This window comes from Lissotriton vulgaris, chromosome 8, assembly GCF_964263255.1.
Source record: "Lissotriton vulgaris chromosome 8, aLisVul1.2, whole genome shotgun sequence".
NCBI classification, from domain to species: Eukaryota; Metazoa; Chordata; class Amphibia; order Caudata; family Salamandridae; genus Lissotriton; species Lissotriton vulgaris.
Genome location: NC_141696.1, coordinates 807,228,696 through 807,250,915, shown reverse-complemented (window position 1 = coordinate 807,250,915; position 22,220 = coordinate 807,228,696). Strand labels below are relative to the sequence as shown.

At 46.5% G+C, this 22,220-nt stretch overlaps 1 protein-coding gene across 1 annotated transcript in view; it reads right to left on the bottom strand.

Moving 5' to 3' along the window:
- The window catches only part of SLC67A2 (solute carrier family 67 member 2), a 261,647-nt gene that overhangs the window by 29,841 nt on the left and 209,586 nt on the right, over window positions 1-22,220 (bottom strand). Inside the window, exon 5 of the mRNA XM_086934682.1 lies at window positions 14,654-14,863. Coding sequence (XP_086790808.1) covers window positions 14,654-14,863 — 210 coding nt within the window. The remainder of the gene's footprint in view (window positions 1-14,653; window positions 14,864-22,220) is intronic.

Sequence of the window (22,220 nt, the reverse complement as noted above, 5' to 3'; positions counted from 1 at the left end):
AGATGGCTATTTGATGATGTGCACGCACATTTTAGGTCAATGCGCTTGCGCATTGACCTAAAAGCGCACGGGCACAGCACCAAATCGCCAGTTGGGATACTAGTTGGGTAAAGTCTGTTTAAGTCGCTATAGTCTCGCTCTGCTCAATGCGCATGCGCATTGAGAGGCGAGACCTAAAAAGTGCTTTTTGAAAAGAAATAGCTACTTACCAACAACTTGAAGTTGGTGGTAAATAGCGATTCTGTAAGTCTGAAGCGCACTGTTTTAAGTGCTACTTACTTTGCATATAAGGAATCGGTATTTCCGATTTCTTAAATGCAAGAGCAAAATAGGGAATCATTATTTAGCGATTCCTTATTTTGCATGTAGGTTTAAAGTCACCAACATTGCACTTAGCCAAATACCGGTCAGTAACGCAGAAATGTAACGAATTTCGGCGTTTCCGAACAGTATTTAGCCACCTACATCCGGCCCTAACGATTCTGAGCCTTGCAGCCATCATCCAGTGCTGCAAGGATTAGGAGGACCCTCCCTCGGTTCATAGCAATGGTCCAGAATTGTGAGACAAGTGAAGCAGGGTGCCTGGCTAAAGGATTCTTTGTAAATTTAAATGTTTGTCCTGCATCCTGCAGTGAGCTCCCGCAGGACGCCACATGTTCAACTTTTTTGCACGCAAAAGGACTAAAGCAGATAAGCAGGCTAATGAATAGCGGACATAATCTAAAAAGGTCAGCTGGAAAGCCTTAATAACCCAGCCCAGTTGGATATGGAAGAGGTGTGGCACCGCGGCCAGGGCGAATGACTCCGGAATCTGGGGATCACGGTTCGATCCCCGGTGCCAGAATCACTGTGCAGAGGTGCAAGGGGCCAGCATTTGTTAATGTAGTACCTGGGAGGAATGACATTTTGCAGAGGAGGCGACCTACGCAGGCCACTTTAATAAAATGTTTACCTTAGATTCTAAAAAGGTGCATTGTAAAAACCGAACATTAAGGTGCCCTAAATGAGCCAGCAGCCACCCTAAAAATGTGACTAGAAGATAATGGCAAGTCTGCCCATGAGAAATGACAGCTAGGAAAAAAGGCCCACAAAAAACATAATTTGCCCAAGATCAAACAATCTGGTCAAGAAGGATAACCACGATTGCTGCAAAGGACTGCTTGTGTCAAGATACATAACTTTCCCACTATACAACATGCTTCATCTGTTAAAGAAAAGGAGTTCTGATTTAGGAGACTGTGTAATAGTGGGAAATCCCCAAAATGAACTTGGTGTTTTTTTAGAAAAACCACTTACATCTTCTTAGTGAAACCACAAGCATGGAAAGTGTCCTGTGAAGGGATATTGAAAGGTTTGCTACTATACTGGGGAGCGAGCCCTAGGAAAGGAATAGGTACAAGTGGATCCTATTATTGACTTTCGGTAGTTAGGGATTGATCTCAGGCAATCCGCGTTGTTGACCCAATTCAGGGAGGACCTCAAGACCTGGCTCTTCAACTAAACCTCCAAACCGAGACAGATCAGCAGCCCCCTCTTGCCCCCCTCAGCGCCTTGAGACACTCACAGGTGAGTACCTGCGCTATATAAACTCATGAGGGATTGATTCTGGTAATCAAATGTTCCCTGCCATGCCCCAGCACTAAGAGCCCAGGGAGGAAGGGCCCTCCCCTAAACCCTGCATTGTGGGATGATGGCTAGAAGCCCCAGGATGAGATTCTCCCTCTTTTGGGTCTCATAGATATGGTCAAATTGTGCAAGGTTCAAATGACATATCCTGGCCGCATAACAATGGAAAATTGATGTGTAGCCAGTAGAGACCTCTTCTTACCTTGGACCTCAAAAAGCCTTGGCCAAGCACTGCAAGACCCAGAGAATGAGGCGCTAGTTTTGCTTTGACTACTTCTGAAGTTCAAATATTATTGTTTCCAGTTTCTTTCCTATCTGCAAACCGGTGCTGAGGCACTGAGATCCCTGTCCACCTATGCACAAACAACCTCCAATAGTTTGTTGCAGAGAGACTTTCAGATTGAACATAGCTATGTGCATTCAACAATGATCTGCTTTGTTTGTGTGAAGAAGTAACTAATCATTTAAAAGGCAACACACTACTAGAAATCACAGATTGAAATTGTACACTATATAACTTATTGTTTCCAGCATATGAGGGTGAAATTTCCAATCTTTCAGTTTCCTGTTTTCTTGATGTACGTATCCAACGCTGGCTTCACGTTAACACTTGCTTTCTGACTTTCACTGCACACTGCTCTGAAGATAAAACAGCTTTTAAATTGTCCTATACTTATTTCTACATTACAGTTATGTTAAGCTTGTCACACTAAAGCAGTAGGATAACAAACCTGAAAAGGGAGAAATAGTAGCTATTGGATAAAACAGGTTTTATGGCTTTCTAAAATTTAACTAAAATAGGATCTGAGTGTATGGCAGATGGGAAAGAGTTCCATGGAAGGATTTGGTCCCCATATCCGTATGTAACAGTTCTTCAGGCGTAGTAAATAGGAACTGATTCATGGAGTATAAGGTTTAATTTGGCTGAAAAAGTAAATACACTGAGGTTTGAAAGGAAGGACAGTGATGTTGTAAGTATTTCGGTATGATTATGCAGGCTTTGAAGGCAACTCTAGATTGAATGGTAGCCTGTGCAGGGTTTATAGGAGTGATGGTATTCTTTCATGTCTTGAGATGCCAAATAGGAGGCGGGCAGCAGCTTTTTTTTTAATGAGTTAAATTTGATAGAGGGGTTTTTCATGGCTGGCCAAATAAATGACATTATGGTTATCCAGTATTGACTGAATTAATGAACGCACTGACAACTGTTATATGTCAGTTGCTGAAGATGTAAGGTGAAAGTTTGCTTAAGACCTTGAGGTGGCCAAAGCACACCCTGGATACTTTAGTCACTTGTGTCTGGAGAGATGATGTGGAAATAGTGTTGGGTTAGCATGTGGTTCTCTGGAAGCTGGAATCTGGGGGTGCAGTGATTCACGGGTCGGCAGTTATGCGGTGGGATGGTAAGAAGAATAAAGGACTTTTGCTGTAGTCCCGACTCTGCCCCATTTACATCCTTTCAGTGGCGACGATATATGCAGGACAGTCAGAGACCCGATGAGTGCTGTGTTGTAGTCATTGGCATCCTTGTTAGTGGTTTCTAAGAATACTAAGAAAAACACAGTTCTCGGACGCCACAAATTCCTTCAATGCTCCCAGCTTCCTGGCAAATCTATTGATTACTTTGTTGCCAGCCTCAGAACGCTGGCTGCCACATGCAACTATAGGGAATTCAGAGATGAGATTATCAGGGACTAATTAATAGAAAGGACGAATAACAAGAAGATTTAGGAGAAACTTTTGTCAACTGATGACCCGCGCTAATGCTTGCAAGAAGTATTGAACATTTACAAGCCTGCATGAAGGGAATTAATGAAGGTACAAAATATACAGAGGTTAGACACTTGATCACCAAATCCTGCCCCAGACAGGTCAACAAAGGGACCAATTGTAATTCTTCACGCAGTAGTAATTACCCACACCCAAGTGGGAGAAGCCAGCAAAGTGTGAGAACTCATGTTTCCATTGTGGTAGCAGGTCCCATCTAGGGAATGCCAGAATCTGTTCTGCATTATCTTAAACTTGCTTCAAGTGCAGAAGGAAAGGCCACTGTGCGCGTATGTTCAGAGCTAGTCTTAACCAGCATTCTGTTCCATCACAGTCAGTCAAGAACATTAAGGAAGGTGTCTGGGATTCTGACGAAGAAAACTATGAGATCCTGATGTTGTCATCATCTAATCTAGTGGAAAATGCAGTGGTAGAAATATCATCCATGGGCGGTTTACACTAGAGCAGGGGTCTTCAAAGTGTGGGCGCGACCCCCAGGGGGGCCGTGGAGTGATGGAATGGGGGTTGCGTATTCCCGGACACACTTCTGCCCATCGGACAACAAGGGATTCAGCCCCCCTCCTCCCCCTTAGTGTGTCTCAGCTCGAGCTGCTGTGGGCTCCGCTGGGCTGTGTCTGAAGTCTTATCTCCAGCACAGCCTGGCACGCCAGAGTTTTTCACAGGTCGTTAAAGACCATTTGCATATTTACATATGTGCTGTAAAAGTGTAGGCACTGCCCGCTGAGCTATCGTTTGACTAGTGGTCATTCTGAAATGCGGCTTTAGAGCCCGACCTTCCCAAAGTTCCTTAATGGAATACCCGAACTGCATATCGGCAAAAAAAAAACACAACCAAGTTGAAGATGTTTTTTCCTCTCGAAGATGCATGATTAGAATGCAAGCCATTACACCACTTAATATATAATATTTACATTATAATTGCCAGGCAGAGACTTAGGGTTTATGCCACAATGGATGAGTTTTCGCCATACGTTAAGCTAATAGCCCTTTATCTACTGAGGGCATTCAGAATATCAGAAAGCAGTGTCCCAAATGAAATATGTGTTGCTAGGAAACATGTTGCAGCGTTAAGAATATTAGTGGGCTTGCAAAACAGCATTATACAAAACAGAAATTGTTGACGACATTAGCAAATTGTAACCTATCACCGACTGCATAACTTGGCCTTGAATCCCAAACACAAACACTAATTGTGTTAATTTATAGATTTTGTGAGAAAATATTGCATAATTATTTAAAACTGCTTTGAGTTATCCTTCTGACGCTTTAGTAAAAGAGATCACCCTGGTCTCAATATCAAAGACCTTTTCCCCACCATTACTTTATTTCCTGCATGGAGGATCAACAAGCATTGGCATAGCCAATAGGTCTCGCTTTTGGGACCTTATAAGTATTTAGTTATGCAGCACAATATCCTTGGTGCAATAACATCAACTGTTGCATGGCTAAAAACGTATAAGGTCCCAAAGGCGAGACCTATTAGCTATGCCAATGCTTGTTTTTCTACTTCCAGTACTCCCTGGGCCCCAACTCTGCCTATTCCTTACATTTGAGTTTTACATTTACTGCAGAAGCGTGAGAATGCATTACATGAAAAGAAATATAAAGTAGTGATGCCAGAAGAAAAATACCAGTTAAAGAGCCTGCAAAAGCCTCCTCTTAACACTAAATAGGATTGTAAATAAATCATGTGCATTAATTCGTAATGTGACTTTTCTGTCCTTGTTCCCTTTAATTATCAGTCATGGATCATTGAGGCAGCCCTAGAACACAATTAAAAGTGCTTTCTATTTATATTTGCTGTTCCAAGTATGCTCAGATGAGTGCTGAAATATACAGCTTTAAGTGACTGCTTATTTTTGTACCGTCTGGGACATAACAATAATGAGCAGGCAACCCTAACCATAGGACTGGAAGCGTGTTGCAGGATCAACATAATATTTATTTCCTCCACCCTCAATCCCGGATTAATGTCATAATAGCAATAGTTTAACTTATAACTTAAACCCTATGCCGCCGTCAATAATATGCTGAGTTACTTCAACTGTCTGGGAATGCATCCTGCATTCAGAGAACTCACTTCTCATTCTCGCACTTCCCTTTCACACTCACCCTGCACTCACAGCGATCACAATGCACTCACACTGATCACTATGCACTCATATCATTCACCCTCTCACCCTGCACTCACAGTGATCACTCTGCAAACACAATGCACTTGCGTTTTTCACCCTGTACCTCAGCCTGCAGTCACACTACTGATCTGCACTCACCCTGCACTCATGTGACACCTCATTCACCTGCCCTCTCACTGCTCAATTTTCAACTCGCTCAAACAAGCCCATCACTAACCATGCATTCATTCGTTCCACTCTGCACTTACATCCGCACCCAAATTCATATGATCCCCTCATTCACCATGCAGTCACTCCTCTTTCCCTAATCTCACACTGTTGCATCGCTCACCGCGCACTCACATGGTCACTCTTGTTATCCACAGAGTGCAGAGGGTTAATGTGCCTGCTACAAAGAACATGTACTATGCAGATCACAGAACTGAGTGTGAGTAAACTATGAGTAGCACTTTAAAAAAAAGTTTGTCAGAAAGATGCTACAGAGAGATGAGGTGCATTGTTGGTGAGTGGAAGTGAGGGAATTTATGGAGAAGGAGGAAATGGGGGATGGGGCACCAAAAAGACTTGTTCCGTGTGTGAACAGTGCTAGGGCCAGCCCTGCCTGGGAGTCTAGGCCCCCCGCGAAGTTTGGGTCTAGTGGCTCCCCTGCTTCTGCCTATTACTATTAATATTTACATTTGTAGTGTGCTACTGTTACCAATAGGTGTCCTGGGGCTAATAACCATCTGCTGCCTGAGGCAAATGAGAAACATACAGAAGGGGAAGGATAACCAGCCAAATGGGGTGACCTACAGAGAATAGAGTCGGGTTTTAATATCTTCCTAAAGGATAACAGATTCTTGGTGGAGCGAAGCAAAGGAGGGTGCACGTTCCATAACTGTGTAGCCTGCACCAAAACAGCAAGACAGACAATTTGTGCCTTCCTGAATTAGGGAACAATAAGCAGAGTGGAACAGGCCAAGAGGAGTATACAGGTCTAACCCGTGTGCTTGGTGAGGAGAGATGATAGGATGAGAAAGGAAAGCAAGGGAGTGAGAGAATTTGATTGAAGAGGTCAGGGATGAGGAGAAATTTGATGTGCCGAAGGGAAGTGCGGACACGCAAGAAGTGAGTGTGATGGAAAGTTGAGGGCACAGAGGAGGGCTACTGTCAGACTGTGAGAGAAGATAGCTGAGAGATGATCTGTGACCTAAAAAGTAATTTGATGCAACATGGGTGAGGGACAGCACCGATAGGGGAAGAGAGGGAGTACTGGGGTGGGTGCTGAGCAGTGATTAATTTGTAATAAAACATGTGCCAGGGACCTCACTAGTAGGCCACTGCAACTTTAACCACCCACCCATTGCCTTGCCTTTGCGGCCAATGACAATACCTATGCAACTTCCAACCATAACACTGTGCAAGTGTGACTATTTTAAGCCCCCACAGCTATACGAATGGCATGGATGTCAGGAGTTTATCGTTTTAAATGTATATTGAATTAATAAACAGCTGTTCTGCTCATCTTTAAATTACAAAGACAGAGCCACAATGTGGCAGACGGTCATAGTGCCAGTGTGCACAAGTAGGTGCCAGTGCGGAGCACCGGAAACCACCTGCTCAAATTAAGCACTGGTGCTGAGGTAACAGGGGGAGGGACATTGGTTCATGAAGGTGTGAAAGAACAAAGAAGAGATGTGAAAGACGAATGGGGGGACTGGAGAGGTGTAAGATACAAATAGACAACAATTTGAATGGAGAGACTTGAGGTGAATGACAAGTGCAGATGGGCACGGGAAGTGACATGGCCAGAGGGGCCATGAGATAAATGCGAGAAACTGTTAGAGATGAGGGCAGTGAAAAGACAGAATGGCAAGAGGTGATTAAGGGTGAAATGATAAGTTGAATGGGGAGAGTTAAGAAGTTGTAAAAAGGGGTGAAACAAAATGGCCTGCAACGTGAGAGAGGGATCTGGGATTGGGAGAGGAGAGGAGGAGGAGAGGAGAGAGGGATGGAAGGGAGGCGTGAGAGGAAAGCGGCATGAGTAAATTGCTTAACTCTGCACAATACCCCCAGGGTTTTAAGGGACCCCTGCTGCTCTCGAAAAGGGCCAGGTGAGCTTCTTATGTGGCAGCAGGTATTTCTGTGGAGTGGAAGGCCCATCACAAAGGTTGACTAGACATCTTTCTGATGTTAATTGCTGTATTTTGGTTATAAACTGGTACTGATGGGATGAAATCTTTCCTCAGTTTTACTGAGTGCAAAAAATGTCAAAATAACGAAGTAATTCTATCCCAAAATAACGCGGCATCACATAACATTATTTAAATTTTCTTCCCACACAATTTAGTCAAGCCTGTCGTATAATTTGGTCCTCACCTGCCTCATAATTCCAGTAGCCCTGCCTACAGGTTTAGAAAAGTTTGTCAGGAGGGGGTCCTCACAACTGAAAATGTTGGACAGGGGGGGTCTTTGATTCTAATATGCAATTTGATGGCAAACATGCTGTGGGACCTCTGCACATTGTGAAAGATGGTGCAAATGTGTTGGGGTGGGATGAACAGGGTGAGTTGGGAATAACCTTAGACCCCAATTACCCCAACATGGTACTGTCTAAACAGATTGTGGACTATGCATTGTGTGGCCAACCATCAACCAATTTAGAGTATTCTTGCATAGTTAACCACATGGGAATGGAAGAATGGGCCAAACACTATCCCAAAATGTTTTCTGACGTTTGGGTAAACTCAATGGTTTTAACACTGCATAATTTTGAAACACAATGCGAAAGCTGTAGCTCACAAGGTGCGGAAGGTACCACTAAGCTTAAGGGTTGAATTAAAAATGGAGCTTGACAAACTATCTTCTGCTGGAATCATAGAGCCCATTGAAGGTTCAGAATGGTTGGCACCCATTGTCCTGGCACGGAAGGCAGACAAGTCTATGAGACTTTGTGTGGATCTCAGGGACCTTAACTCTAATATCTGGGGCGACCGGGAACCCTTGCCCAACATAAATGAGATGCTATCGACTTCAGGCTAGGCCAGATACTTTACCTCTCTAGAGGTATCTTCAGCGTACCATCAAGTCGAATTAAGTAGAGATTCCAGTCACCTGACATCATTTGTTACAGCTGAAGGGGCATACCGGTACATCCGAATGCCGTTCGGGTTGGCATCAGCATCTGCTGTATTCCAGCGGTTAATGAATAAACTTTTCAAGGGCATTAAGGTGTCATGTTCTTTCAGGACAATATTCAAATTTTTGGTGAATCCATGGGAGAGCATGACACCGGGGGGAGGACAGTTCTCGGTATATCAAGGGGAGCGGGTTGACCCTAAGAAAAGATTAATGTAAGTTTGCTCAGGAGGGCGTTGAATATTTAGGTCATCACATGTCTGGGAGGGCAGTTGAGGCCAAGGTAAAAATACTTATGCAATAAGGTGTGCACCTAAACCCACAAATAAGGACCAGCTCCGTTCATTTCTCGGGCTGGTGGAATATTATTCTAAATTTATCAAGACCTTTTCTGACAAAACTTGTAAGTTACATTGTCTCCTGAAGAAAAACAAAAAGTATGAGTGGGATGATGATTGCGACAAGGAATTTGAGTCCATCAAGATGGAAATTGTTAATGTTGGTCCACTCAAAATGTTTGATATTAATGATGCATGTGTTATAACCACTGGCACTAGCAATATGGGTCTGGGTGCATTACTCATGCAGGTGAGAGCTGATGGAAAGGAAGAGAAAATTGATTTTGCTTCCAGGACATTACGAGGTGCAGAAACATCTTACTTCACGATAGAGAAAGAATCACTGGCCATGTGGTGGGGCGTCCAATACTTCGAAAATGCTGTGTGGGGAAAATAATTTACCTTGAGAACAGACCACAAACCCTTGTTGGGTCTGTTTACCACCAAAGGCGGGGGTAGAGCAACTCTGCGCATCGCTAAATGGCAGTATAGACTACAGGGTTATCAATACAAATGGGAATATGTGCTTGGAAATAAAAACTATGTTGCTGATTGTCTCTCGAGGTTGCCCTTGTTTGACAATGATGTAGATATGGACGATGCGGAGGAGCCAGAAATGGTATGTGCAGAGTGCTCTATCAGTGATTCTACGAATGGTGCGTTGTCTGAGCAAGAATGGTTGGATGCTGTATCTTGTCATGAAACTCTTCAGGAAGTGATGAGGTGTATGGCGAATGGTTGGCCTCCAGTCAGGAATATCCCTGAAGCGTTAGCTCCTTGCAGCAGAATAGGAACAGCGTTGTCTATTGTAGGGTGCATAGTGTGCAGGAGTGGGCAATTAGTTGTCCCCAAGTGTCTTCATGAGAGAGTTCTAGTGTTAGCTCATGAAGGGCATCTTGGGATTTGGGCCATGAAAAGAAGGATAAGGGAGGATTTCTGGTGGCCTGGTGTTGACAGGGCGAGCGAGCATTACGTTAGAAACTGTTGTATGTGTGTTCTTAGTGACAAGTCACAGGTGACTTGTCCATCCCCCATCAACCCCATTGTGGTAAAAAACATGCCCTGTTGCAAGGTGGCGTTTGATGTTGCTGGTCCTTTCGGGGTTGGGGTAGTACACCCAAGTACGCAAAAGTCTTGATTGATTATATGTCAAAATAGCCAGAATTAGGATTTGTAGAGAGTGTGAACTCAGATGCCATCATTACATTTTTTAAAGAGACATTTTCCAGGGGAGGTTTTCCTGAGGGGCTGATAAGCGACAATGGAATCCAATTAACATCAAGGGAAATGCAGAATTGTCTTGTCAATTCTGGCATTAGGCACATTTTAACTTTGCTTTACTACCCTCATGGCAACGGTCTTGTTGAAAGGTTAAACCGTTGCATCGTAGACCAGTTGCAACCAGCACTCATCAATGGCCAACATTGGAAAGAAGCAATAGATATGTTGTGGGACATGAGAACTACCCCCCATATAAGAACTAGAATGTCCCTATTTACCCTGTTAAGGGGAAGGATTGCTGGTTCCAAACTCAATAAGGAATGGATGGAAAGGAAAACTGTTAATGCTGCAAGGTTGGCTAAAGTAGAGGATGTGAGAGCTGCAGTGTAGGAGAAGTATGATTCCACGGATCGTTGTCACCGTGTTTTTGTCGGTTCAAGTGAGTGATTGGGGGAGAGTTAAAAGACCTTTTCGCAAGGGTTGGTCACGTTTTTCTTTACCAGTAGTCCCAACTCTGCTGCATTTACTTCCTTTCAAATGGATAACAAGAAAATCATTTTCTCAGGACAATACCAAAATCAGCTTTCCTTGAAGGATATCACTGCCCTGTTCCCAAACACTCTACACGAAGATAGCTGCGAAGCTAAGTGGAACTTTGCATCTGTGTATTGGAATGGGCTTCATTGTGAATTATAATCAACTATGACTAGAACAGCAAACAAAAGCAAAACCCTCAGAGGAAAATACTCTTAAACAAATCAAGTGGATCTTAGTTTTTGATGAGCACTCAAAAGCTAATGTACCATTTAGACAGACACCTTACTAAGGATAATCTACACCACTATTTTGAAATGTGTATCACTCAGTACGATTAGATTAGTACTCTACAGTAGCTGGCGGCCAATACAGCAAACAACACTGACATTGGCAGTTTGTTTTGTGCCCTAAGGCACAGACACAGAAAAACACATCTTCGGGCATCAGCACACACAGACCAAGACACAAATGCACATATAGACCAGACCAGTGGTTTGATGAACATGACAGTGGGTCTGTGTTCACTTCCTTCTCTTATTATTTCTTGCTTTTCTTATTTCCACACTTCCTTACTCTTTAATGCTCAATGTTTCAAGATCCTACTTTCTTCTCGGAGATGATATGTAATGTGCAACAGTAGCTTAGATGAAAAAAAGACAAAAGGTGTTTGTAGAAGAAGACTACTAAGGCACAACGTTTATCTGCTGCCCAGATGCTGATAAATGTCACACCACTATCTTTTTAATGTTTCCTGCTGGTTCTGACTCATGATAATAGTTTCCTAAATGACAGAATCAAGGTGGGAGCTAAGAGTTCAGACCCAGGTCTGGTGGAAGAGTAACAATAGCTAAACTAGATCATGAATATCAATATATGCCTTTATACACTACTGACATGAGCTAAAGTTCAACACCTAATCAGGGGAACCAGCACTATTGTAAAATAATCTCAGAATGCAAGCTCTTGGTTGCTGAAGATGCAAAATGCTGAATTATTATTATTTGGGAAAGGTCTGGTGCAAAGGAGCAAGTGTTTCTAATTGGTATTCTTTGACACAAGAGCCTTCCTCTTGAAGCTAATAGGGGTCTGAGTGAAGACCATATTAGATTACCTCTTAAAGTTTCCACCCGAACCCTCCCAAAAAAATGATAAACCTTCTCAAGCTTCACAAACTCACATCAAAGACAGCAATGCTGTATTCCCCCATAGAGCGGATATTTTTTATTTATTTTTATTTTACAGAGTTTTATATAGCGCAAACTTGACCCGAAGGTATGGGGTATCAGAGCGCTTTACATAGCACCAGTTGCGCTACATGAAAATATTCATTTTTGTTAGGCACGGGGAGGATACAGCTGAGCAAAGCAAGGTTTTCTAACACACAATTGATACAGCAGGACAACAGGAGGAGAGCAAGCTTTCTTCATCCATATGGAATTGGTATAGTACAATAATTATCAGTACATGCTTCATCACACATACACAGCTCTAGCACCTGCTACAGCAGTAAATCTTTCTTTCACCAGTAAGGTATAGCACAGACAGGAGCAATGTAAGCTTTTCCCAAACACAGGACTGATGTTAGCCTCAAAAACAGCACAGGGTATTGAAGTACTGGAGGCTCCAAGAGCGCAAGCTTTAAGATCAAATGGAGACTCCGTTCTACGGCATATTTCCACTAGGTCCATAGCCTGGTCATGATAGGGAGTTAAATTCCAAGGTGCCTAGTCTGATGCACGTGTCATGGAATAGGTACAAACTCTGCTGCCTGACACTACTTTTTAGCACAGTATCAATGAAATGGGTTTACGGTGGGATGGAAAATCCCCATTCTCTGAGCTGGATCTCTACAACTGGTCCCCTCTATCTTGCAAGTGAGGTGAGCAGTACCGGCAAGTGTTTTTCACCCTATCCCAGGGGTTCCCATGGAACCCTGTGACGGCTGGTTGGATGGGTAAGGAGAGAAATGAGGATGGGTGGGTGACGTGAAACCCACCACTGCCAACAAGAATTATAAATAAATACAGCCTGGAGCTGTGACATCACGGAGGTTCCCTTTTCCATCAGGTGAGAACACAGATCGAGAAACTATCCCTGGTCCTGGTTACTGCTCTGAACAGCAGCCACAAAGAGCTAGAGTTTTCCCTCCTCCTGTGGGGGTAGGGGAGCATGGTGCTGAATTAGCGTTCCCCAACTCAACCAAGCCACTGCACTCGGACAGCCTGGAGCAAGGTCACCGACGCCACTTGCAGGATATTCAGGGCATATTTTAGCTGCCAGTATACATTTAGGATGCTGAGAAGCATGGAGTGAAACGCCAGATGAAATATACCAGTCAGGGTGCTCTGTTTTAGTTTTCCTATAGGGTACCTGGTAAACCATAAAGATAGGTGTAAGAGATAAGCCAGTGAGTGTCTGTAACCTGCAGCAAACCCGTAGGTGGAAATCCCTCCAACTTTATTGCAATTTAACTTGCACATTTGTACGTAAGCCAATTGTTCACCCAATTGTTCACGTCTTTGCTGCTCCAAAAAATATACCCAGAACCAGAATCCCTGGGGATGGACATATGCATGTATTACATACTTGTATGGTTGAAAGAAGCTCCTTTATAGCAGCCAATCACAGAAAATAGGATCAGAAAGCATGACCCTGCATTTTGATTTAATCATTTATTTTTTAGGCGAACACATATATCAAGGTCTCTGATCCATGTTCTCCTGAAGGGAAGGCTGGTCACAGCTGTGGCTGTTGAAGGACCAGGGGAAGACAAATGCTTTTAGGGCTGCTTTGAAGCCAATGAGAATGGAACTAAGGAGTTCAATGGTCAGAGGCACTGTCCTTTGACAGTTGTATTCAAATCACCTACTTTTGACCCCAGTTGTATTCTAGCTGCTAGGAGCCACGTAATCAGCGCCTAAGTAGATGTATTTATTTTTATTTGACAGAGTTTTATATGATGAACATTATGAAAACTTAACTTAAACTATTCTAAATAACGAAACTAATTTAACAAAATTGTTGGAAGCACATATTTACAGTAATAATGTAGCGTACATTCTACACATTCTAACCTAATCAGTATTACCCAGACTTTAATGCAAAGGAAAAAAAGGGGAGTGGTTCTGCAAATTGACTGACAAGAATGCCCCAAAGGTGCAGTGTACCTACTCCTGCAGCTTCCATGTATTATATACTTGAAAAACTGGATGAGGTCCATAGAATTGTTTTCAGTCTCTAAATCTGAGATGAACTCTTTATTTATTTATTCAGGAAAATAGCTCAAATATTTTCATATAGCATCGCGTGAAAATTAGGATAAAACATTACTGTCAGGGCACTAAATGTATTTTAGGTTAGTTATGCATCGAGTTTGGATAGCAAGATTGAAGACTCAACATTCCTAATGTTCTGCTTTAGCGGGCGTGATATCTACTTTGTAGGTTAAGCTTTGGTTTGCCGAGTCAGGAAAGCACCCGTATATGCCATTATCTGTAAACAATGAGAAACAACGTACATCTGATCTATACAACACTGCACAAACTATATACACTAATGTGCTGCAAAACACCTCAATATTATCATCATAATCAAAATCTGGTACTCTATGAAATGCAATACTTCTAGTTTGGTGCTGGTCTGGTATATCTTAATGTGCTAAATTCCAGTTCTATTGTGAGGTAGCATGCAATATAATTTCTATCTCACACAACAGACGAATTTTATTCATGGAAGTAAAGAGCAAACCATTCCCCTATCAACTCCAATTTCGCAGTATATTCACGAGACAGAAAAGGTAAACGGCAAGATGGTAGCTGCTCCAAACACGATAACAAAACCTACCTGCAAAATACCTACACTATGTGTTCATAAGAATGATGCAGAGCTTACCTGCATTCAAAACGAATATGGAAGCACAGAGGAAGGACGTCAGGTAAAAACCGCCCTCTAGTTCTGTAAGGTAGCCGCCAACCACTGGTCCAAGTATGAAGCCCATACCTGAGGCCGAATTAAATTTTCCAATCACAAGCGGGCGATCCCTCTCGGTCACGAGATCAGAGAGGAGTGCTTTAGAGATGGAAATTGAGTGTTTGAAAATACCTGCAAACGAATAAAAACAGACAGAGACAGAGCATTATTAGTATTTTTCCAAAAGATAAAGCAAAAGAAAAAAAAAGTGCTCCCGTGTGTTAGTTATGGTGCCCAGAAACATGAAGAACACTCCCATAGGCATTTTAGAGTCCGCAAAGTAGTACTCCTGCAGGATTTTTTTACAAACTTTTACATGCCTTTGTTAATTGGCCCTAAAACATTAAAAATATGAATATTCAGCGACTATTTGTGTATAATTAGTACAATCAGAAAGGACTTTGCCCTCCTTGCACTCTTACTAACAGGAAGTTGCATATTTTGAGGCCAATTCACAAAGGCATATAGGAGTACGATCCAGTCCTACTTCCCTTAGTACTAAATACTTTTGTGAAATGGACCCATGGCTTTGACAAATAATATGTGTAGATTTCCAAGTGCGGGTATATGCCCACACACCGCCTTAGAACTATGCTAACAGGTAGAGGGAAGACATACATCTAAATCGATTACTACCCATAACATTAAAATTATAGTTTATCTATACCTTCAAGTACATGGTATTGATAGCATGAAGCACAGTATACATATTGTCTATGTATGAGGAGGGGTTGTGAACTAGAACACATGCCAAAGAAGAAAAGAAGGCTAACATACACTCATGACACTAGTTTTCTACCATGCAATACAAAGCAGGGACAGAGCATCTACTATAGGGTCATTTCTCTAGGGACTTTGACTGCCAGTTGTGTCACACTGAAGCAGACACGTTTCTCAGAATGTCTGGAGAGGATGGAGGTTTGTTCTACATTTTATTGACTCAAGATGGTCATTTCACTGTGATACAACAAACAGACATGCAGCTCAGCTGAAAGGTGAATCTACAGATTAGTTACACAAATACAACCATTGGCCTCTGGAGACTGGGTCCAAATGAGGACCTGGATTGAGAACCCTGGGTGTTGGTCTGTGTGACACTGTGCAAATTGTAACAGGCAACGCTGATCTTGAACAAGTACAACCCCCAATACCCCACATTCTTTGATCAAGGCATCTAAAGTGGAGGATGCCAAATGTATGCCCTATGATGCCTCAGGACAGTATCTGCGCTCCGTTTGATCTCTGTGAAGGTACAGTGACTGGCCGTATGAAGTGGTTGAGGAGATGGGGAAAGAGACACATCAGGTTTCTTCACTCATTCAACGTTGCTTAATTGTTGAAATTAAACCAATCTTGTCATTGTGTTCTCATCATATATTTTTTATTCATAATGATCAAGAGTGTTGGTAAGAATTCATTCCAATCAATCATAATAGTAGGTAAATTGCATTACTTCATGCTCGCCCAAAGCATTTCGGGTTAACTGAGTAACCCTTCATCAGGGGCCTAAAACAAATGAAAACATACAGGACCTTAGCAATCAGTAAACACACCATATTCAGTTCAAACAACATAACATATTCAATCTCATGACATTAAAAACTACTGCATTCAATACATTACATACATTGTATAACGTGAGTCATGATGGTGTAACCAAAAAAGAAAATATTCCGAGTACATATTCAATGGTAAAACAAACTGATGTAGCCGTGAGGAATGATGTGGTTTATGGGTGGCGTACTACATAGTGAAAGCTACGAAAAACTGGCAGTGGGGAAATAAAAGTGATGGGAAAAGAGATTGTGCTATGGAGAATGTCTCCATTAGTAAAACCGATTAGTAAACGAAAATGTGCCCCATATTAGAACAGAACTTACTCAGAGAAGTAACGCGCTGAGCTCCCGGCGTCGGAACGCTGAAACGATCAGTGTATTGAGGACCAATACGAGTGAGTGTTATAGGTCTGTACGGTGATCACGTGATGTAAGAATCGCGTGAAAGTTAATGAAATTGATCGTGCATTAAAACATAGGGTACTTAGCGAGATGGCTTACTAACTTGTATGTACCAAATGGAATATTGGTTTAGTGAGAAAAACAATTTTAAACAGCGTTTGAAGAACCGTGAGGAATAAGTCACTCGCGTGATTGTTGGACAGGCCACACGAAGGGCTTGCTCCCTCCCCGCACGACCAGGCCCGAGCCCGGCTCCTCAGATGTTACACGCAACAACCACCCGTTTCCCGTCTCCTATGGGACCCCTGCCCCTGAACACCTCCACCTCATGGGCCCGATTCCCTACCGGCCCTCTCACCCGGCCTGGGCGCCATCTTGGACACAGCACCACGAGACCGCCTGGCCTCCGATCGACCCTAACCCTGGGCCTGGCCAGGCCCCGACATCCCGGCACCACCATCCACCCAGGAGGTGAGCGGACTACTTGGCAGGTCAATGGGAGAAAGAGGTGTCGATGGCTCTCCCCCGCCAGGTGCCGATCGCCCCCAGCCTCCCCGGGCGCTGGCTCCACCCCCCCGCTGGGTGTCTGGACTCCCTCATCCCGGACCTCCCGACCTCCAAGTGCGAGGGTCCGGACATCAAAGGGCGCCAGACCTATAACTGGGGCAGCTCCAGAGCAGGAAGGCAGTTGTATCCTGGAGTCGAGAGACGCAGCGAAGAACTCATCCTTGACGGACTACTGGCGCTGCCGTAGCCCTGCCTTACGAACTATCGTCCTGCCTGCTGGCGCTGCCGCAACCCTCTGAAACCTTCATCGTCGTCGGGACCTGCTGGCGTGGCCGCGGACCGTTTGTAATCACCACCTTCATCGGGACCTGCTGGCTCCGCCGCGGCCCGATCATCTAGAACGCCGAGCTCGAGGATTGTGAGCTATTTCATCTACCTGATTGGTAACAAGACTGTCCCGCTACCCTTTTCCCAAATCCAGAGACCAGAACCGAGGGGACCCCTGAGTCCAGACCTCCTTGTACCATTTTACCGTACTTAAAGAATTGCTTATAAAACATTGTTGAACCTTATCCTTGTGTGGTGTACGTCTGTGGGGGGGAAGTTACTTGTCTGTACGATCGCTGGAGACGGCTCTCCCCGGAGACCTCTCCCCTTATCCTCGGCCGACCCTCCCGGTCCGTCTAACATTGGTGGCCAGCGGCGCGATCCGAATCAACGCATAATCGTACAGAGAGTAGCTCACCCCACGACGAAATCACAATGACAACCAAAGAAAGCGGATCCACCGAGAAATTCCAGATGGAGAAATTGGAAGAATACAGCCATCGTGAGTTGAAACAATTCTGCATTGAACTAGGTATCGCTACCACCGGTCTGAGTACTAAAGACGATTTCAAGCACGCCATTGAGTCTTGGGCAGAAACCGGGGCCGTCAGACCCCCGGTCCAAAATGTCGCAGCAGCAGAAAAAGACACCACGGCTCCCGAGGAGCGAAGAACGGGTCTCTCGCAAGATGAGATCCAAGAACGAGAAAGAACCCGACTACATGAACTAGAAATGGCCCGGCTCAAAATGGATGGCGAACTCAAATTAGCAGAACAAAAACTGAATCTGGAACATCTGCGACTCCGAGAAGAACGGGAAGAGAAGCAGAGACAAAGAGAGCTCGAAGAGAAGAGACTGGCGTATGAACACGAGCGCAAACTAGCTGAGATAGACTTACGCAAGCAGAACCAAGAATTAGGGGTGCCCGAGCAACCGCGCACCCCGGGGGCAACAGAAAAAAAGGTACACATCCCCAAGGATGTCGTTCGAGAATATTTCCGAGAGGACGACATACAGCAATGGTTCAAGGCCTACGAGATCGCTATGACCTCCCACCGGATCGATCGAAGCGACTGGGGAGCCGGTCTATGGGGGAGGTTCCTCAATGAGGGCCGCGATGCCCTGCTACAGCTTCCAGACCATCTGATGACCTCCTATGACCACATGAAAGCTGCCCTCCTCACCCGCTATGGGCTCACACCCGAAATGTACCGCCAGAGGTTCCGAGACTGCACCCGGATCCCGGGTACAACTTGGGTGGAATACGTGAACTATTTCAGCCGGGCCTTCGAGGGTTGGATCAAGGGAAGCAACGTAACGACTTACGAGCAACTTTTCAATCTCATGGTATGGGAGCATCTATCAAACAACTGCTTCGTCGAGCTCAGGCAGCACCTCCTCGACAGTAAATTGACTGATCCACGGCAGCTCGCCGCCGAGGCTGACCGGTGGGAAATTACCCGAGTGGGCCGAAATGGGTCCCATGAACAGAACCGGAACCACCACGGTCAGCACCGTCCCCGAGGAGGAGGAGGGGGCCAAGGACGAGGAAGAGACAACGCCCTGGCCGCTCCCGCGACCAGCACCCCACCCCCGGCCAACCGGGGCAACACCCCGGCGCGGCCGGGATACAGAGCCAATGTCACATGTCACCGATGCCAGCGAGTCGGCCACTACGCAAACGATCCAAATTGTCCACAGAGCCAGACTCCGAGACCCCGCCAGATGGCTGCCGCCGCCCTGGGGGAAGAACAAATCTCCGAAGAGCATGAGGAATGTGAGCAAGAACACCAAGAATGGGAACCAGCCGCCATGGTTCTAGCATGCCTAGGGGGAAGAGACATGGTCCCGCGGGTCCCCCTACCCGCCAACACCCGGAAGTACAGTCAATGGGTGAACATTAATGGATGCCGGGCCGAAGCCCTACGTGACACCGGGGCCAGTGTAACAGCCGTCCGCTGTCACCTGGTGACCCCAGAACAGATCCTGCCGAACATTCTCTGCCCTGTCCGATCAGCCGACAATTCGGAGAGTCTATGTCGGATGGCTTGCGTCCCCTTCGAGTGGGGAGGAGTATCCGGCATGTTGAAAGTGACGGTCCGAGATGACGCCCCCGTAGACTGTCTCCTGGGAAATGATCTGGAAAGTTCCCCATGGGCCGCCGTAGAGAGGAGAGAGCATCTGGGGATGTTGGGCATCCCGGACTGGGCGTGCGTAACCACCCGGTCCATGGCTGCCCGTGCCACCCCCCGACCCGAAGAACCTGAATGGCCGGCACCTCCTCCCCCGGTCGCTCCAGTAGAAAACACCGACCGTGCCGTCCCCCCAGAACAAACTCCCGAGGAGCTCGTTCAGCCTCAGGACCTTCCCGGCCTGGATCAGTGGCGTCAGGAGGGGGGGCCCACCCAAGAACAGTTTCGCCAAGAGCAGAGGACCTGTCCCTCCCTCGAGGGACTCCGCCAACAAGCCCTCGCTCAGAGCGCAGGGGATACCTCCGGAACCCATTGGGTCTATTGGGACAATGACCTGTTGTACAGCGAACAGAGACTCGCGGAGTTAGGGGCCAGTCGAGTACTAGTGCCCCTCCGCTTTAGAGACTTCTTGCTAAACCTGGCCCACGATGTCCCCCTGGCTGGCCACCTGGGTCAGGATAAAACCTACAGTCGCCTGGTGACCCACTTTTTTTGGCCCAAGATGAGGAACGATGTACTCCAGCACTGCCGATCTTGCCCCACGTGCCAGGCCAGCGGGAAGAGCGGCCGCAAGCTGAAAGCACCCCTGTAACCTTTTCCAGTGGTCACCACCCCGTTCGAGAGGGTGGGGATAGACATTGTGGGACCCCTGGACCCCCGTACAGCACAGGGACATCGGTTCATCCTAGTACTGGTGGACCACGCCACCCGCTACCCCGAGGCTGTTCCCCTACGAACTGTGACAGCCCCGGTAGTCGGCCGGGCCCTGATGGGGATCTTCTCCCGCGTGGGCTTCCCCCGAGAAGACGTCAGCGACCGGGGCACAAACTTTATTTCAAAATACATGAAGTCCCTCTGGCAACAGTGTGGGGTCACCTACCGGTTCACGACCCCCTATCACCCTCAAGGAAACGGACTCGTTGAGCGGTTCAACCGCACGCTCAAAGGGATGATTGGGGGGTTGGAAGAGCCCCTCCGTCGCCAGTGGGATGTGCTACTACCGTGCCTTCTCTTTGCCTACCGAGAAGTCCCCCAGAAGTCCCTCGGCTTCAGCCCGTTTGAACTCTTGTATGGACACCCGGTACGTGGGCCGCTCAGCCTAGTCAAAGAAGGCTGGGAAATGCCCCCTCTAAAGAACCCTCCGGATGTTTTCAAGTACATCCTAACCCTCCGCAACCAGACCAGACGATTCAGAGAGATGGCAAAAGCAAACTTGGAGGCCAGTCAGGAGGACATGAAAAGGTGGTACGATCAAAATGCCTCCTCCATCGAATTTGAACCCGGCCAACAAGTATGGGTAATGTCTCCCACCGAACCATGCGCCCTGCAAGACAAGTGGACGGGGCCCTTCAAAGTAATCGAGCGCAAGAGCCCTGTCACCTATCTCATCGATATGGAATCTTCACGGAACCCTCTCCGGGTCCTCCACGCTAATAGACTGAAACCCCATTTTGTGCGCTCAGAACTCAGCCTCCTGATGGCAACGGACAATGGAGCCGAGGAGGACTCCGAACCCCTCCCTGACCTCCTGCGGACCCGGGAGAAGGACGGCTCCGTGGACGGGGTCCGACTCTCGGAGGCCCTCACCTCGGAGCAACGCCAAGGCTGCCGAGACCTCCTGCTGCAGTTTGCCCCCCTGTTCTCACTCACCCCAAGGGTCACCCCCTGGTGCGTACACGACGTGGACACGGGAGACAGTCCCCCTGTCCGCCATCGGGCCTACCGCGTACCAGATCGGGTACGGGCCTGCATCCAAGAGGAGGTGGCCAGGATGCTCACGCTCGGGGTCATCGAGCCCTCCGACAGCCCCTGGGCCAGCCCAGTGGTACTGGTCCCCAAAGCAGCCGCCCCCGGCACCACACCGGAACTCCGGTTCTGCGTCGACTACCGGGGCTTGAATGCGGTCACCAGAACAGACGCGCACCCCATCCCCCGGGCAGATGAACTAATCGACCGCATGGGAGCTGCCCGCTACCTCAGCATCTTCGACCTGACAGCGGGCTACTGGCAGATCGGTCTCACACCCCGAGCCCAAGAACGATCTGCATTCTCCACCCCTGATGGCCACTATCACTTCAAGGTCATGCCATTCGGCATGAAGAATGCCCCAGCAACATTTCAACGGCTAGTTAACCAGGTCCTGGCGGGGCTTGAAGAATTCAGCGCCGCCTACCTGGACGATATCGCTGTGTACAGCCACCACTGGTCCGACCACCTCCACCACCTCCGAGAAGTGCTACAGGCCCTCCAACGAGCTGGCCTCACGATCAAGGCCAGCAAATGCCAAATTGGCCAGGGGTCCGTGACCTATCTCGGGCACCAGGTGGGAGGCGGTCTGGTGGCCCCTCTGCAACTCAAGATCGCTGCCATCCAGTCTTGGCAGCCCCCCATCACCCAGACCGAGGTCCGCGCCTTTTTGGGACTCACAGGCTACTACCGGCGGTTCGTGAGGGACTATGGCAGCATTGTGGGGCCCCTCACGGAACTCACATCCAAAAACCAACC